General features: G+C 37.4%; 1 protein-coding gene across 2 annotated transcripts in view; it reads left to right on the forward strand.

Moving 5' to 3' along the window:
* The window catches only part of gpc1b (glypican 1b), a 158381-nt gene extending 138902 nt beyond the window's left edge, over positions 1–19479 (forward strand). For both annotated transcript variants that reach the window (XM_077557561.1, XM_077557560.1), the window contains exons 5-10: positions 5321–5486; positions 5564–5694; positions 9984–10112; positions 10397–10530; positions 12052–12227; positions 15837–19479. In XM_077557561.1, the coding sequence (XP_077413687.1) occupies positions 5321–5486; positions 5564–5694; positions 9984–10112; positions 10397–10530; positions 12052–12227; positions 15837–16048 (948 nt within the window). In that variant the 3' untranslated portion in view covers positions 16049–19479. The remainder of the gene's footprint in view (positions 1–5320; positions 5487–5563; positions 5695–9983; positions 10113–10396; positions 10531–12051; positions 12228–15836) is intronic.
* Positions 19480–20103: the final 624 nt, after the last annotated feature.

Consider the following 20103-nt stretch of genomic DNA (forward strand, 5'->3'; position numbering starts at 1 on the left):
TGTCTCTAAAATCGTCTTTCCCCGATGACCCCCCCCCCCCATTTCTTTAGCTTTTTTTTTATTTATTTTTTTAGCTTTAGTAAATAAAATGGGACCTAGTCGTGACCCTTGAGGGATACCAATTTGAATAGACAAGGGTTTTAACAAAGACCATCGACCTGCACACTATGGGCTCCATTTTTTGTGAACCGCATGAATCCTTTATGGCAGCCGGCATAGCATTCTGCAAGACTGCTGGTAGTTTCGTAGACGAGCGCAGGCCGGCGGATCTGACAGTGGGCGGGGCTGCGCCACATACAGCTGACTGCAACTCACCCCCACATCAAAGCGACTTCTCTCCTGTCGCATGGTGACATAGCAAATTCACCCTGTGGAACTTGAACCTGGTCCGAGCAGGTATAAGTTTGATCAACTTTCTGCCACCAAATTGTCTCTCCACTAAGCGAATCTCTAAGGACACTTCCTTCGGTTGGCACAGACAGTTCTGCCAAACTGGCAAAGGCGCAGATGCGCTTTCTACAAAAATACAGCTCTTTGTGTTCTACCACTCACATTCTCAAGACTTTGGGCCAAGACGTTCTAATATCCTCCAATCTCTGAGACAAGACCGAGTGGTCAACTATGTCAAAAGCCTTTGACAGAGAGATCTAAAAAAAAAAACAATGCAGCTCAATCTTCTTTAGAATCAAATGTTGTTCAGAAACCAGACAGTAATCCATTTAGAATGCTTTTTGTCATCAAATCTTTCAATCGGTCATTTATAAGCACTAAACTGGTAGTTTGGATATCGACCTTTAACTCATTCACTCCCAACCATTTTTGCTGAAGCAACCCCCTTCGCTCCCGGCCCACAGAATATTGTTCTATTGTTATAAAAACATGGAACCTACCAAAAGAAAGATTAGAGTCTCTTCTTTCATCAGGAAAAAAGTATATTTCTATCTGTTTCCGTTTTGCAGCAATTAGCATTAGAATATAGCTAAATTTCATCATTATTCACAAATCTGTTTAGAACTGTGGGGGAATCAGCTTGTTTGCTACATGGCCCTGGTTGATCTCTGCTGCCACCTGCTGGCCATTTTTGTAAATTGCTACCATTGCTTCACCCGTTCTCTCCAAATCAGAGGCTGCATCAAAGCCTTCTGTATGCTCTGTCGAGCATAATTATAATTTTTTTTTAAATCATATAAATACGTCTTTGGGACACTTAAGACGTTTAAAATATAAGATATTTATACGTTTTTGGGAGCAAATGAGATCATTATCGGGATTTGATTACTCACCAACTTTCATTAAAGGAGTGACATGTCGACTTCCAAATGCCGGATAACAATATTGTACACATTTTTGTATCGTTAGATTGAAAATGTATTTCAAAGGGTTCTATGATTTGCAGTTATTAAAAAGTAGGGATCCAATCCATTACCAGATGATTTCTTGGCATGCTCCGTACATTAATTAACAATGGAAAATTTGCGTCTGAAACAATACTTAATGTATTGAGTGCACAAGCGTAATTCATTAAGTTTGCTCCTTTTGGGACAACATTAAATACTTTAGTTTTACTGCATAATCGTAACTTTTGTCACAAGCATCGTTTTGTAGCAACCTCTCCTTGACAGTGCTTAGTGAGAGTTACAGTAAACCTCCAATTAGCACTGCAAAGATTCTTTCTTTTTTTTCATATCCATCATTGCTGACCAAAAATTCCCAGCATTAATATGTATGAGTGAGGAAACCAGATTAAGGAACGTCTCTTCTTGAAAAACCATCCACGTCACCCCGAGCTTTCAAGCCTTTAACTCCGCTGCCAATTTCTCTTGGTCGAACTTCTAAAGCTGCTCAAACATTCTGCATCATCCCCTTTTTCAGACATTACTTACAAACTTTCCCTTCTGCCTCTCCCTTCTATGCAATCTCTCTTTCTCAGCAAAAAAAAAAAAAAGAAGTATTTGTCTGACTCATCTGTGGCTAATGAGTGGCAGGACGAGGACGGGAGGGAAAGAGGGTTGAGGATGTGACTCATGTCTCATCTGACTTTAGATTAAGCCTGGGAATGTGGTTATTGCTTTTCTGTGTCGCTCGCTGGACGCTGAATTTGCTTCTAATCATAAAGCTTTAGCATGTTATATATATATTTTTACCCTATTTTTCACCTCGTGAGAAGCTTAAGATTGTTATTTTCTAGACCAACATTGGATCACTTAAAGCAACTCAAACTAAAAAAAAAAAAAATTCCATCCATCATTCTTTTCCCCTCCTGCTCAATTTTGCGGGTAGCTGAAGCCTATCCCAGCTGACTCGGGGCTAAAAGTGGACTACAGGAGCATTCACACTCACATTTACATGGTCACTGGGGGGAAGTGAATCCACGCCTCCTCCGCAAGATGTCAGTTGGCCGGACATTTCACTGCTTCACGGAGCGCTGTAGTCGACGAACGGCCTCTGTAAATCGGCCGGAATGGGTCGGAAGACAAGATGCCCAAAAAAACAACAACAACACGGAATTAGCGGGTAACTCGCTCACTGCCAGCCCAGTCAAAATGGATCTTTGACGTCTATAGCCGTCCATGGCAGTGAATGAGTCTATTCATCTACTTCAAGCTTTAAACGTTGACGGTACTCGCTCGGCCGCCCCCTTGTGGCCGTTTTAAGATCAGCAAAATATTAAGATATACAAACACATACATTATTTATTTTTATTTTTATTTTTTTATTTTTTTATTATTATGATTTTTTATTGTATTTTTTCTGATTGATCATATTATTTGGTTCATCTATTACATTTAATTAGATTGTATGTTCTATATTAAAAAATATATATTTTTTTTAATGAACACAAAAAAGATTGTCATTAATTTCATGCAATTTGAAAGAAAAATGCTACATTGGGTTATGCAGTTCTTTCTTTAAAATTTTCTGTCATTGCTTTTGTTGTTTTAATTTTATGTAGGGATGGGTGAGTACGATACCTGGCCTTATTTAATAATTTAAATAAGATTCGATTTTGGGACATTTAAAACTCATTCACTGCCATAAATTCATTTTTCATTTTCATTTTTCCCCAACTTTTGTTAACAAGAGTATGAAAACCTAGAAACCTTTTTAGAACAGATATAAAATTTGAAGTCATGCAATTAATTATAATTAAACATTTTAATCGCCTGACGTCCCTAATTTTTAATAATCTTTTCTTTTTTTAATCTTTTCTTTTAAAAAATTAACTAGTGAAGTCATCTGATTAATTACAATTTAAAATTTGAATCGCCTGATGACCCTAGTTTTATTAATCTTTTCTTTTTTTTAAAAAAATATTTTCTTTAAAAATAAAATAAATTAACTAGTGAAGTCATGCGATTAATTACAATTAAAAAATGTAATCGACTGGCGCAACTAATTTTTAATCTTTTTTTCTTTCTCTTTTTAAAATAAATTCAAAAAAAAAAATGTTTTAAAGGCTTAAAAATCGGGTGTCCGGCGATTAAAATTTGTAATCATAACTAATTGCATGACTTCACTTGTTAACTCACGATTAATCACAAATTTTATGTCTGTTCTAAATATACAATCATTTATTTTTCCAGGTTTTCATACTCTTGTTACCAAAAGTGGAAAAAATGTGAAATAGAAATAGTTCAAATGAATTTTTGACGTCTACAGCCGTCAATGGCAGTGAATGAGTTCAAATCGATTCTGAATCATACTAAATGAGAATCGCGATTATTATGAGAATCGATTTTTTTTGGGGGGGGGGGCACACCACTAGTAATCATATCTGTGAGAATTGCCGTACAAATAAAATATACTTACTCACAGAGCAAAAATATACACAAGTCACAAGAAGTGCGCAGACCGAAAAAAAAAAAAAAAAAACTGCAGACATTCAAAGCGCCAGCATCAAACCTTCTCATTGGAATTCATCAAAGTTAAGTTTTGTTGTTTTTATGTGTTATGTTAAAAAAAACATTTGTTAGCAAAGCTGCGAAGTGAATCACCTTATAGCATTAAACATTTTAGGCACAGGCAAAATATCAAAGCATTTCAGAGTGCTTTAATGGATGCCATTTTTAGCTCTAAGGTACCGCAAACGCGCTATTAATAATCGGATGATGTATTCTAACAAGGGACGTGCTTCTGTCCACGGTTTCTGCCGATGCACTTTTTGTCCTGAAAAATCATGTCTCAATCTATATTTAAAGTCTCGTGGGTCTGTGACGCATTTGCCTTCCAGGTCTTTGTTATTGTCCCACTTTCAGCATATAGTCATATTTATCAAACACATGCTTTTAGGTGTGACGTTAGCGTTGGAAGCAGTATTTCCTTGGGAAAAAAAAAAAAAAAAAAAAAACACATCAGGCTGGCCCACATGTCAGCATAAGAGCGAACCTTTGCATGCATCTTTCCTTCTCTCGCTTTTGTGCCCCTCGCGCTCCCTTGCGAAGGTTTTGCATGCAGAGCCGTACGCCCCTTGTGAGCGCAGCTTACTGGTATTAACCCAGTTTCACTTTTCACGCAGCCAGGCCCTTTCCTGAGGGCGCTTGTGGGATAGAAAGGATGGAGCGAGAGGGCCTGAGCATACTTGTGTGGAATGTCAGAGTCTTTTCATCACCATCTTGCAAAGTTGTTGCCATGGGAACCGACAAATAAAAAAGGCGCTGGCAAGTTATGAAGGTCATCATAGGCGATAACCTCCCACAACTTTGTTTTTATTCATTCGGCATTTTCGTCCTCACAGCATTTATATATAATAGAATCACAAGTACAAAATCATTTGGGGTACATTTGGACAGGTTACTTACACAGCAATCAGCCAGTCACCTTTCAGGATTTTATATGAGCTCCGACTACCATTTAAAAAAATATACAGTATATATATATTTTTTTCCCCCTTTTCCTCTGAAAACCTCAGGACACTGAAAGGCGACCCATCAGGCTTCCCGTTCTCTCTCATCGTTGTTTTCATGTTTCTTAGGCGAATTGTGACTGGAGGAAATTGGATCTAATTCGCATATCAGGTTACAATTTTGGGCCAAAATACGTTGAAGCTGCTGGACGCAGGAAATTGAATTTTGAATCGTGACTGCCACCTGTGGCCGAAAAATGAAACTGCATCTTGCCGTCTTCACATACGCAACGCGCACATTTGCGCCATTTTAAGCTACGGCTAAGAACGATAGGAAAATTAGCATCTCTACAAATGAGTACTACCCAGATCTCAGTCTTTGCACGTTTTCAGAAATGATCTCCAAACATGTATAATGGATTTGGAAACCGATCCCAGAATTTGTCCTGCCTCCAACGTTTCTGACGTCCTCCCCAGGTGCCGCTGAGCCTGGAGTGCATGCGAGCCATCATGAGGATGACTTACTGCCCCCACTGCCGAGGGATGGCCACCGCCAGACCTTGCGTCAACTACTGCAGCAACGTCTTGAAGGGCTGTCTGGCCAACCAGGCGGACCTCAACACCGAGTGGCGGCATTTGGCAGGTGGGACCAAAAAGGCGTTTGCGAGTGCGCTCAACACCAGGATGAAGCGAGATTCACGCTGACTCCTGTCTTTGTAGAAACCATGATGCAGGTGTCGGATCGCTTCGACGGCCCGTTTGGTGTGGACGTCGTGGTCCTGTCTCTTCCCTACCGCATATCAGAAGCTATGATGACCATGGTGGAAAATATGGAGTCCACCAACAGCAAGGTCAGAACATCCTTCAATCATTAAAAGGGAAGTCAATGTCAATAACATTTTATATGTGGCCTCACTAGTCTAAACTTGACATTCTGATTGATATTACATTTGTGGAATATGAGTTATGCAGCAAAATCCAGTTTGTTTTTATTCATCTCAAGGGGCAGCCATTTTGCCACGACTGAGCAACCGTGATGTCATTTTCACTTGACGGCAAGTGGCAAAATAGCCATCTCTGATATTGATAAAAACGGCCGGATTTTGCTACATACATAGTATTAACCAAAATACCGTATTTAGACTTGTGGGGCTGCATAAAACATATTATTGTCAATATTCTTTGGGGGTTGACTTCCCCTTTAACACTTGGAAAGGTTTTTGTATTTACCACCCACAATGATATACATTTCAGCTTTTATTTCCAGGTATTTACTTCTGGATGTACGACGACATATTCGGGGTCTCGTATAAATAATTTTTTTTCAGAAGGGGGTAATATTTTGAGAGAAAAAAACACTTTGCTTATATATATATATTAGGGGTGTTAGAAAAAATCAATTCGGCAATATATCGCGATATTACAGCACGCAATTCTCGAATCGATTCAATATGCGGCCAAATCGGTTTTTAAAATCTATTATTTTATGGGAATATTCAACAAAACGTCTTACTTAGGGTTAGGATTCGCACATTAAGCATGGAAGAATGTTATATTAATAGAACATTAAGCCTTAATATTTGGTTTCAGTGCTGTTCAAACATGAAACAGACTGCAACCTGTTTGTTAAATGCTGTGGCTCAGTTATGAATCAGCCTGAATTTTCAGATAAATAAATACATTTTCATACAAATCTTACAGATTACATGTACAAGTTTACTGATTTGTATTTTCTAAATTTGAGTAGTAAAAAAAAAAAAAAACGCAATAATCAATTTATAGATTTGTATCGGGGTTAATCGGTATTGAATCGAATCGTGACCTATGAATCGTGATACGAATCGAATCGCCAGGTACTAGGCAATTTATACCCCTAATTTATATATATATATATATATATATTTTATATTTGTAATTTTATTTTATTTTTTGGGGGGAGGGGGGATAATGTTTTTTTTTCTCAAAATATTACCCACCAGACAGATTAGAGAATATATATATATATATATATATATATATATATATATATATATATATATATATATATATATATATATATATATATATATATATACGCTGTCGTATGAATGTGACGCACACCTTACAAGAAATAACTTCTTTTTTATTTTTTTATTTTTTTATTTTTTGTGTGACTGTTAGGCAGTTCACTTCAGGAAACTGTGTAGACATAGGCACAACCTCTGACCCGGGTTGGGTGTCCCAGACGGTGTCATCCTCCGAATGGAGGAAAGAGTGCTGCGGTTAATCCCTTCCAATTTCTCATTTAAGTGCATGGCGGACTGTTTAGCATTATGGTAGCTTACTTCCCGCTTACATAACCCACTGACTTCAAAGCGACGGCATATGTTGTTTGGTTTGCACCTCCCTAAAAGCAAAGCGCAGAGAGACATGCGGGATGTAACGGATGTGTTAATGTGCCTGAAAGTCATTTGCACCCCTCTGTTTTAACACCATATTTCCCCCCAGTGACAGTTCAATCTCGCATGAGCCTCGCTGAGATTTAGGGGACGGGCTCGCCTGGAGGCTTAGGACAGGATTATTAATTTCTAGTTATGTGTGAAAGTTCAAATACTGGAGGCTATCCTAAGAGGGCCAGACTGGATGACAGATTGATTGCAGTTTTACAGTATTCCCAGGGCTCCATTTATATCATGCCCATGGGGATCCTTTATTTCCAAACTGTCATCTGATTGACTCATGGGATCATGCAAATAAACAGGGACAGTTATTTTGATTTGTGTCTACCGCTAGCTGTTTGCTGCAGTATTTTTAAATGATAGGCAATGCAGTTCCATCATCGGATGTTAAATTTAGTTAGCTGTTACGAACACAGGCATTTAAAGCTCTGAAGCCAGACAAGGTGGAGCACAATGTTTATTTAACCCTGGAGAACCCACGGGGTCAAATTTGGCCCCTATAAATTCTGCTACTCAAATAACAAAAACCTTTTTTTTTTTCTTTTTTTTTTGCAAATTTAACTTGAAAAGTTCAGAGTGCCACTTCTGACCCCTGCATGGGGCCAATCTAGTGGATGAATATTGCACTTACATGAGCCAGAGTGGTGGTGACAAGATGGCTGGCAACATGCTGTTTTGTTGAGCTGGAAATCAATCCAAACAAAACCATCGTCTCAGCAAACCATCAGATGGTAAAATTGTGGGGGTTTTTTTGTTAATCTATCATCTATCATGTTGCAGAATCCCTAGGAGTATGTATTATATATATTTTTTGATAAATTAGCAACTCTGAGCTAGTAAAAAAAAAAAGGGTTAAAATTGAAAAAACATATTTTGGTGTTCAGTGAACTTATAGCAGTCGTTTAAGGTATAATTCATAATTTTCCAAAGAAGAAAAGGGTTCTTGGCTTCTCCAGGGTTAAAACAATTAATGACATTATTTACTTTCAAATAGCTGCATAACGATCATGCTAACTGCACACAAACTTTTAGAAGGTGAAGTGGGTAATGTAGTGATTTTGGTGGACCAGCCAGGACAACTTTTTTTATTGGTGTGGCTGCGGGTGTGCTCGCCTTGAAAAGGCGAAAAAGCTGCTGGACAGCAAGTCTTATAGTTCTGTTTTATGGACTTTCATTATATGGCTGTGTGGGCTGGATTTTTTTCCGGGTTCATACTATTAACCCCCCCTCATCTAAGAAACTTGGGACACTGTTAGCGACCCGCCAGGCTTCCCATTATATCGCCCTCTGTTTGTCAATGTTATTTTTTTATCTTTGTTGGACAGGTCGTGACCCTAAAGACAAACTTCTTGTGTCTTTTACATACTTGGCCAACAAAGATGACTCTGATTTATATACAGTATTCCCTCACTTTTCACTTGTGTTACATTCCAAGCCCACCCACATTAATTGAATTTCCATGAAGTAGAGGTTCATTTTTTAATGATTTTTTATTACTATTATTATTTTTAGTTTCTTTTTTGGGGGGGGGTTACACATCTATTAAGACACACTCCACACGGCTCCCACCCTTCTAAACACTAGTTACGCTTAGTAAATATAACTTTTAGCATGCAAAATGTGGCATCAATACCGAGCTGCTGATGAAGTTTTTCTTTTTAATCTTAAAATGGCTTACTTAGTGGAACTCACCCTTCTATTAACTCATTCACTCCCAGCCATTTTCACTGAAGCAACCCTCTTCGCTCCCAGCTGTTTTACTGGATTTTGACTTATTTTCCAAGGCCCACAAAACATTGTGTTATATTGCTATAAAAACATGGAACCTAGGAAAGGAAAGGAAATTAAAGGAAAGATTAGAGTCTCTTCTTTCATCAGGAAAAAAAAGTATATTTGTATCTGTTTCTGTTTTGCAGCAATTAGCATTATAAAATGCTTAAGTTTCATAATTATTCACAAACCTGTTCAAAACACTGGGGAAAAGAGTTTGTTGCAACATGGCCCTGCTAGATCTCTTATACTCTGCTGCCACCTGCTGGCCGTTTTTTGTAATAACTACCAATTCTTTAAGCGACTTCAGGTCAGAGGCTGCATCAAAGCCTTCTGTATGCTCTAGCATAAAAAACAACATTTGACACTTGATAAATATGTTTTTGGAACCATGGCAATATTTAACTCATTCACTCCCAGCCATTTTCACTGAAGCAACACCCTTCACTCCTGACTGTTTTATTTTGACAGATTTTGCAAGGCCCCCAGAATATTGTGTTCTATTGTTATAAAAATATGGACCTACCAAAAGAAAGATTAGAGTCTCTTCTTTCATCAGGAAAAAAATTGTATATTTCCATCTGTTTCCGTTTGACAGCAATTAGCATTAGAATATAGCTTCATCATTATTCAGAAATCTGTGGGTAAATTAGCTTTTTTTCAACATGACCCTGGCTAACCTCTTATACTCTGCCGCCTCCTGCTGGCCGTTTTTTAATAACTACAATTTCCTCAACTGTCCTCTGCAGTTGAGAGGCTGCATCAAAGCCTTCTGTATGCTCTAGCATAAAAAACATAAAAAAACGTATAAATACGTCTTTGGGACATTCAAACATTTAATATAGAACATATTTCTACGTTTTTGGGAGCAAATGAGTTAACTTTTCTCCATATCTCCCTTGTCCTTTTTTTCTTCCTCTATCACATCTCAGTTGCTTCTGGCATGCGGCCCGCTGCGGGAAAAATCATCCGGCGCTCCAGAAGCGGACGTCTTCCCGAAGAACGAAAAGGTCACAGTTGAGGAGAGGTCAGCGAGCAGCGCGAACAAACTTGGCCGACTGGTGAGCTGAAAAATATTACACAGATTGCTCTCTGATGACAGAGTCTGGCCAATATCGCGGGGATGTTTTATGGCGCAGAAAGAACTGCAAAGCGCAGACAATGAAGTCCTTTTAATGTTCCTTTCACCTTTCCCACTCATGAGGTCGTTAGACGGGAATGATTATTTGGGTGGCTGAATAAAGCGCATGACTTGTTGCCGTCGCCGCGTTTCAATGTAACGTCATGATGGGAATTTGGGGACAAAATGGAAAAAGGACATCTGCTGTCCTTCACTGCGCCGCAGGTGTCTGATGTGACCATGAGGCTGAGGGACATGCAGCCGTACTGGATTTCCCTCCCGAGAATGCTGTGCAGCGACAGAGTGGCCACGGGTGCCGGCGCTGAAGATAGATGCTGGAACGGAATGACCCGCGCCAGGTAGGGGACAAAGACATCACGTCCCTCTTTTGCTTTAATAGACTCTTTTCATTTTCATTTGCCTCAGGCACTTTTCTTTTTTTTTTTTAAAGATAAAGCCTTACTTTCTACTTCCAAATGGGATTTAGCGGGTTTGGGAGAACCTTTGAACCCTTGAAAATGGAAAGTGGCCCACCTTTCAATGAGTTAAAGACTCAACCTGCTCGACAGTCTTTGTACTTATCAGATCAAAATGAATCATGTCGAGGATTGGGTCGGCTTTCAAACCTTTTGAATGTGCACTAGCTTGTTACTTTTTCCACTGAGAATTTTGTGTCAAGTTTCAAACAAAAGCAGTCCTACTAAACCAGACCCTAAACTAAACCCTTGTAATGAATTAAATTGTAATTGCCCATCCACTACAGTAGATGGCAGTGGTGCACTTATTTTATTATCTTTATTTCAGACAAATTGATGGACTTCAAACGTTTTCTGTTACAAACTAAAAAAAAAAAAACATTTTTTTTTTGGTGATTAATTAATTTGTTAATTTTTTTGTGATTAATTAGTTAATGCTTTAACTTTGACAGCACCAAATTTCCTAATTGAATTGTTGACCAACTTAATAAAAAATAAAAAAAACAAGGGTGTTAATGAAGTTTTTAAGTTATAAGTTGATCTATATTTGTATTTTATTTTACCTTAATAAGGATACAATGTTATGTAGAAGTGTACTTTTTCTTAGACAAATGATACTATTTATAGTCACGGTGGAGAGTTTGGGGCACAAAATGTGTTTTTGTTCCTACTGAACTGAACTAACCCCAAAACAAAGATGAAAACAATGTTGTATATTTAGCTATTCTTTGAGTCCGTTTGGCTTTATGCTAACGAACAATACAAAACCGCCATAGAGGGGCTAACATCAATGTGCACTCTAAAAAGAGAATTCTTGAACCAAGTTAAGATTATAATTATAGAGCTGTCAAACGATTAAGCTTTTTAATCAGATTAATCACATCTTAAAATTTTGATTAATCACTTGATTAAAAAAGCTTTTTTTTTTAAATAAAAATTTCTTGCCGCCAAATTTTACCTCTTGTGTTATTTTTGTCGACATTACTTAGGATTGGTTCAACAATTCTCTTTTTAGAGTGTAGACTAACAATATAACACATACTCACACGCATATATCCCGTATCCGCTGCAAAAAAAAATAAAAAATTTAAATGAATGTATTACTAAAAAAAATACTAATATTACTCTTGCTTATTGACACTTACAGTATTTGTGAGACTCTTCTTTGGATGTGTCCGAATGACTGTATTAAATGCTGAGTGCATTGATGCGATCATCCTATTGGGATTTAATTAATGAATTGCATTGTTTATATTCTCGTGAGCAGCCAGACCCTTTCCTATATCATGATGATAATAATAATAATAATAAAGTTCCATCAGTTATGTGCCTTTTAAACTTCCGTTTTCCTTCTTGTGCTCTAACTGGTAAACACGCATTTGTGTGTGCGTGTGTGTGCGGCAGGTACCTCCCCGAAGTCATCGGCGACGGCCTGGCGAGCCAGATCAACAACCCCGAAGTGGAAATTGACATCACCAAGCCGGACATGGCAATAAGGCAGCAGATAATGCAGCTGAAGATCATGACGCACCGTCTGAAGAACGCTCTCAATGGCAACGACGTGGATTTCCAGGACACCAGTAAGTGTGATTGCGTCCAACATGCTACGTTTAGCGGCACGCTAACACTATTACCTACAATCTCAAGACACTTGGCAATATAAGGAGATCCAATATAGAGAATTGCACCTTGACAAAAATAACTGTAAATGCACGGTCAAAGACGACCGCAATGTCTCCCATTGTGGATGAAGTAAATTATACCTCATAAAGCTTTCCAACTTTTGGCAGAAAGTGTCATAAATCTGTCAAAGTGACAAATGCAGTAAAGGAGCGACTATACGAGCAATGTCTGAAAAGCTCCAGGACTGGTGTCACAAAAGATTTATGTCGAATCCAATTTTTTTTTCTCAGCGTATCCAGTTTATATATGGAGTTATTCGCACAGGTGTAGGACTGCACTGCATCTTAACTCATTCACTGCCATTGACGGCTATAGACGTCAAAAATTCATTTGAACTATTTCTATTAGTTTCAATTTTTTTCCCACTTTTGTTAACAAGAGTATGAAAACCTAGAAAAAATAATTATTGTACGTTTAGAACATATATCAAATTTGTGATTAATTGTGAGTTAGTTCAAAAATTGAATCGTCTGACGCCCCTAATTTTTTAACTCATTCACTGCCATTGACGGCGATAGACGTCAAAAAATAATTTAAACTATTTCTATTAGTTTAACATTTGTTCACACTTTTGTTAAACAAGAGTATGAAAACCTAGAAAAAAATGTTTATTGTACATTTTGAACAGATTTGTGATTAATCGTGAGTTAACTAGTGAAGTCATGCGATTAATTATTATTAAAAATGTAATCGCCTGACGCCCCTAATTTTTAATATTCTTTTCTTTTTGTTCTTTTTTAAAAGAAAAGATAATTAAAAACAAAATATAAAATTACTTTTAAAAAAGAAAAAAGGATTATTAAAAATTAGGGAAGTCAGGCAATTTTTTTCCCATAATTTATTATTACTTCACTAGTTAACTCACGATTAATCACTAATTTTACATTACGTTCTAAATGTACAATCAATTTTTTTTAGGTTTTCATACTCTTGTTAACAAAAAACTAAGAAATAGTTCAAATGAATTTTTGACGTCTATAGCCGTCAATGGCAGTGAATGATAATATTTTATAATATATATTATATAATATTTTCTTTTTTGTTTGATTATTTCATTATTTAAACTCAAGATTAATCACAAATTTTATATCTGTTTGTACAATACATAAAACTATATGTACAATACATGAAACTATAGAAATGGTTCAAATGAAAAAATTGACGTCTATAGCCGTCAATGGCAGTGAATGAGTTAAGCAGGGTACACACGTACCAATACCATATGAGGAGTCCCCCCCCACCTTTGCAATTAAAGTCAGCAATTGCCGTATATCAACGAAACGATTTTACCGAGGGATTTGCATGGTTTGGGCTTTCTAATGATTTTCAAATATAATTGTCATAACTTTCATTTGGGGGTGTACTCACTTTTGTTGCCAATGGTTTAGATATTAATGGCTGATTGTTGAGTTACTTGGAGGGGACAGTAAATTTACAGTGTTATACAAGCTGTACACTGACTGCTTAACATTGTAGCAAAAAAAACATGAAAACACTTTTCCTCGGAGTTGAGTACTCGTACTAGTATCGGTCTGTTTCATTCCCGGCGCATGCTTTGACTCACAAATGGGACTAAAATAATCCATTGAAACTGTCCAAGGGAAAATAAAATCTGAGCGAGTAAGATCTAAAGTCCAAAAAGAATGTGTTCCCCAAAGTGACGGTTTTATCTGCAAAGCTTTCAGCAGTGAACAGGGTGAGCACGATTGTCATCCCGCAGCAGTTTGCGTTTTGACAGCAGGTCTCTCCGCTCATCTGGCTTGCTCCGTCTAAACGGAAGGTTTCGACATCCGATGCAGCTGACCTTGCCGGCCGGCAGCACCCGCGGGACATTTGGACTCTCCGCAGCAGTCCTCGGGTCCGCTCGAATGGCCTCCAGGGGATACTTGCAGCCAAAAAGCATCCATTCCTTCGATGTGTTTGCATGGGAAATGCTGCGAAAAATATGAGGAACGCTTTGCAGAAAAGAGCGCAATTTGCTTGGTATTTTTCTTGGTTGCGGATCGAGAACTATGAAGTGACTTTAGACGTGATGCTAGCCGGTCTTTGGGTTAAGTGTACATCAAGTGAAGGACTTTGGTAGCAAAAACATTTGAGAATTCATTACTGAGTGACCCGAGTCTCTCCGGTATTGTACTTCATTAAAACATAACATCATTTAATGGAATGTAAAAAATTTAACAATGCAGGGCGGGGGTCACCAACGTGGTCTGCTCTGAAAATAGCTCACTCGTGATGGGGCATTGTGATTTTCTAGGAAAGTTGATGTTTTCAAAAGGTAAACAGTGGCAGGGATACTAAACTGTTGTATATTGTATTTTATTTATATATCTGCTTATCGTATATATATATATATATATATATATATATATATATATATATATATATATATATATATATATATATATATATATATGTGTATGTATATATATATATATATATATATATATATGTATGTATATATATATACATACATTACAGGTGTCAGTCGATTAACATTTTTAATCGTAGTTAATCGCATGACTTCAATAATTAACTCACGATTAATCGCAAATTAATCACACATTTTAAATCTCAATTTATATCTAAATTTATAATAAATTGTATAATATTTTGTTCAAATTTTTCATACTCTTTTTAATATAAAAGTGGGAAGAAATGTTAACCAATAGAAATATGGTTGCATTTTTTTAGTCATTGAATCAGTAATTTTATAACAATTCTTTTTTTGTTAATTAAAAAATGCCTCATTTTCTTTTTTATTAGTTTTTTAAATTAGTTTTAAAATGTTTTTTTTGTAAATGTGTGTATTTCTTGTATACAAGATTAAAAAACAAAGTATTTTGCAGTAAAAAAAATCTTTTATTATATTATGTTTTTAAAACGACCATCCACAAAATAAAATGTATATACAGTATTAAATAAAAATATATCAAATGTAGTTTTGGGTATTTCTTTGAAAAGCATTTTCAGTTGTATTATATTTTGTTATCAAAAATGTTTTCTTAATTTTAGTCCTTTTATCTCTTTGTTAATTTTCTAAAATAAGCTTGTTTGCAAAAGGCTCATTTTCTGACCTTGTGCCCGTAGGCGACGATTCCAGCGGTTCCGGAAGCGGCGCCATTTGCACCGACGTAATCGTAGTTAATCGCATGACTTCAATAATCAACTCACGATTAATCGCAAATTAATCACACATTTTAAATCTCAATTTATATCTAAATTTATAATAAATTGTATAATATTTTGTTCAAATTTTTCATACTCTTTTTAATATAAAAGTGGGAAGAAATGTTAACTAATAGAAATATGGTTGCATTTTTTTAGTCATTGAATCAGTAATTTTATAACAATTCTTTTTTTTTAATTAAAAAATGCCTCATTTTCTTTTTTATTATATTTTGTTATCAAAAATGTTTTCTTAATTTTAGTCCTTTTATTTCTTTGTTAATTTTCTAAAATAAGCTTGTTTGCAACAGGCTCATTTTCTGACCTTGTGCCCGTAGGCGACGATTCCAGCGGTTCCGGAAGCGGCGCCATTTGCACCGACGAAGTGTGTTCCCAGGGCCCTCGCCTTGTCGCCCCCGTCACTCAGCGGCCCGTGTACCCCTACCCCCCCGAAAACAAGAAGGTGGTGAAAGACTCGGTCCGCCAGAACCGTCCCTCCGTCGTCACTTGTCTCCTCCCACTGCTGCTTTTGCTGCTGCGGCTGCGATAATTGCCGGCAGCCGGGAGAGCGGCCAGCTGGGACTGAGGTTGGGACTGGGTTTGGGCTTCGTGAGGGTTCGAAACGCTGGGGGGGGGAGGAGACCAGAGGTTTGGGGTGTTAGTTACTCTGCCAAAACTACACTTGCTATCAAGAACTTGGACGGACTTTCTTTTGGGTTCGGATGAGAAGAAAAATGGATTTACAAGTATTCGAAAAATGCGCTCTTGTCTTTCATCTCTCGCTATAATATGACACTGTTTAGAGCTGATCGTGTTATGTTTTAATGTTTCTGGTGTGTGGGCTAATTGGAGATCCAATGTGTACCTATAAGACGTGTAACACTAACACTCCATAGGGAGAGGAAGACGCTCTCATTAATGCATTTCATAGTCCTCCTTTAATGGCACTTAGTGATTTGATGGTATTATTTATTTGTTGATAACCCACCATAGACCCCCAGAGTGCTTTCATCGCTCGCTAATGTTACATGTTGATCACTTTTCAATAATCAAGTCTCCCAATCAGCACTTTTTGGAGCAGGTCAGAGGTACGAATAGCGATGATGCAAAACTGCCGTCATCATTCACAGTGGGAGAAAGACGATCTGGCCCCAATTCTAAAGACCCCCGCCGGCGGTCGGGTGTCAAATGACCGAAGACTTGCGGGCCCTCCGTCCTCGCAGAATTTTGGTGAGTAGAACACAAGCTGTGGTCAAGTTTTGCCGCAGGGCAGAACTACAAAGCCTACAAAGTCGTTACACTTTTTAAAATGCACAAATGGCAAACGGCCATTTGTCTCAGAATTGTTCAAGCTGGATGGCGGACCACCAAACACAGTACACGTGTCATTTTGTTCATTTGACTGAAATATTGCCCGTTAACGGAAGTGTGGAACTTCCAATGTGAAGTCATCAATATGTTTAAACGTACTTTCAAATATGTTTCATTTGCAAGCAAGCCACTGATCTGCACATATGACTGGATAGCCGATAGGCCAAGACTTTTGAAGCCGCGCCGCCGCCATATTGCTCCTCCCAAGAAAGGTTTCTCGACATCCGATCCTATACATTTACAATGTCGAAATTAGAGAACATTTTAGACAGAACTTATTAAAAACAGCATGATTTATGATGTTTTAAATGTGTTAAACATAAATAAGAGGACTTCAGACATTTGTATAAATGTTATGCTTAATATTGTTTACAGGAGGAAATATTTTTTTTTAATTTAAAGAATTAATTCAACAAACGATGACTCTAAAATCTAATATTGGGGTCTAAGGAACTGAGCGATATAGGCCTACTAAGAGCCTCCGAGCTGTAGTTGTCGAATCTGTACGTATACTTATATATTATACAGTATTCTACTCTCGAGATGGGAGGAGTAAGATGGCCGCCCTGTGGCTTCAACAGCTTGCACGGGCGTGTACGGGCTATCGACTGTCCAGTAATATATACAGATCAGTGGTTCAAACGTACTTGTACGCTATATGCTAAAAACGTAGCATTTTTACCATAATGCCACTTGTGTGTAGTAAGGAAGTTGAAATAAAAAAGTCTTTTGTTTTGTTTGTTTTTTTAGCTTTTAGCCTACATTATATCGGTACGTTTTGAAAATTAAAGTAAACGTTGTTTATTGATTATTTTTAAGATGTTTTTATTCAGTCTGCAGCACCTGATTTTCCTGAAGTAAAAAAAAAAAAAACGCTAATCTTTTAGCATTTAGCCTACGGGTACGTTTGAACGTACTTCCAAATACGTCAAATAAGTTGACTCTATATTGTCAGTTCCACGCTTCCGTACCCATTCGATTTTTAATTCTCATTTTTTCCCCTCAAAATTCTTCACCGTTCTTTGTCCTTCCTCAATTCACATGGTCCGAATTCAGTTCTTTAATGCGGCAATCAAGATAAAAACACGACTAGGAACGTAATGTAAGGATTTTCCGAGACTTGACTTCCGTTTTAATGAAACTCTTCAACTCACTTCGACAATAGTTCCTTGGCCCCAAAATGCTTTCGCGAACTTTTTCAGCAAATAATGGAACATAAGTTTAAAAAAATAAATAAAAACTAAAAAACGCAATTGCATGCCAATGCGGGCGTTGACTGTATACCAACGAGTGTATTGATGTACGCGATCCTGAAACGTGGAAGACACAAGATGGAGGACGCTTTTATTTCTTTTAAGTGCACCGTTGCTGCCGCAGCACACTGGGACAATCCGCTATCATTAAACATAAAACAAACATAATTTCTTTGTTGAAACGACACTTCTCGCCAGTATATTTTGCATTTTAATGTTCATGTTTAAAGAACATGCATTCCTGTGTAAAATGTGCCAAATCTTCCACTGCCTTCACCAAACATCTTCCAACTCGTCATTGGCCCCGCCTTTTTGAAGCCACACACATTCAAAGTCACAGGCTGGCCACCCAAAGTGGATACAAATTATAGTACATGCATATTTTGTTTAATGCGGAAGAAGTTGTCACAACAAAGAAGGAATCAACAAACAAAACACCACCTTTTTTCTTTTCTGTTTATATGACGAGAAGGAAAATAAATAATAATAATGCACCCGTGTCTATGATACGCCGAGACTTTATTGAACAAGCACATTTTGGAATTCTATTTCTGAAGACGGGATGTTGTCGCGTGTGTTTGCGTTCTTTCAACGACTTCTGCCTTCGACTGCCACTTTTGTCCAACTTTGACATAAAAAAAAAAAACTGTTTTTGATTACGATCGTTTTTCAAAGAAAAAAAACAAACGTAGGGTTTGTTTTGCTTTTGTTGCCCTTGAGCTTGAATCCGGGTCCGAATGCGAAATGACACGTTTGTCTTTCCAGCTGCGACGGTGACATTCCAGTTCAAATACCACTTCCATCTTTTCCACTCGCAGCTTCAGAGCGTGAGCGCTCAAATTCTTCACCCGCTTTCTGTCGTGGCCTCCTTTGGCTTTTTGAGTCTACTCAAAGCCACACCCCTTTTTCTTTTCTTTTTTATGAAAACCTGCACTTTTTATGAGGCCAATAAGTGTCGCTGCCCGCACAAAGACACCAGGCCGCCGATATGCAAAGTCAACACCCTTCAGAGATGGCGTATTGATTTGCGGATGGGCGTATGCAAATGAGCAAGGCCCAGCGATACGTCGATACGCTTTAACGCTGATCTCCAATCGGCAACGGCGGCTCATCCTTTATTTAGGCGGCGCTTTGTAAACGTGGTTTCAAATCAACTTAGTGTGTTCAAATTGGAGGGACGAGAAACATCGACGACACGTTTGGCTTTCTTGTTTTGAGTTATCTTTTGGTTCTGTTGTTATCGGAAATTTGTGGCGGGGGGGGGAAATGCCGGAAAGAGGTTGGAAAAGAACAATGCAGATGTCTTGTTTGCTGTTGTATCTAAAATTGTCAATTATAAACATCATAAGATTTTCAATTTGTTTGTGTCCTGTTTCTTTATAAGGAGGGGGGACTTTTGTGCTCAAGGGACACTGTTGATTTTTAGATGAGGTATTCAAACGTATTTTTAAAATTCATTTTAAAGTTGTTGTTTGTTTTTTTTTACTGTTTGTAAATTGATTTAGAATATTTTTTATGTTTTAAAATTTATTGAAAACACTAATCACATGTATTTTAACAAAACAATTTTTACGGTAAAAGTAAGCTCAAAAGTAACCCAATTATGGATCAAAAATGGATCGATCCACTTTATGGGTTAATTTGACCCAACTTTCTGGGTTGTTTTATACGAAATGACCCAATTTTTGGACCCAAGTGATGAGTTGTTTTACTTTTCTTTTTTTTTTGTCTTACTTTTTCTTCTCTTCTTTCTCTTTTTTTTTTTAAGAAAATACAGTGTGACAAGAATATATTTTACTATAAAATTTTATGAGTTGTTTTACGCTGAAAGACCCATTTCGTGACTCAAAGTTGGGTCAAATCGACCCAAGTCAAGGATCGGTCCATTCTTGACCCATAGTTGGGTTATTTTTGACCCAACGGTTTTTACAATGTTTAAATGCCACATCAGCCTTCTACTCGCCACCATTTTGAAGTCTTG

This window comes from Vanacampus margaritifer, chromosome 2 (genome assembly GCF_051991255.1).
Source record: "Vanacampus margaritifer isolate UIUO_Vmar chromosome 2, RoL_Vmar_1.0, whole genome shotgun sequence".
NCBI classification, from domain to species: Eukaryota; Metazoa; Chordata; class Actinopteri; order Syngnathiformes; family Syngnathidae; genus Vanacampus; species Vanacampus margaritifer.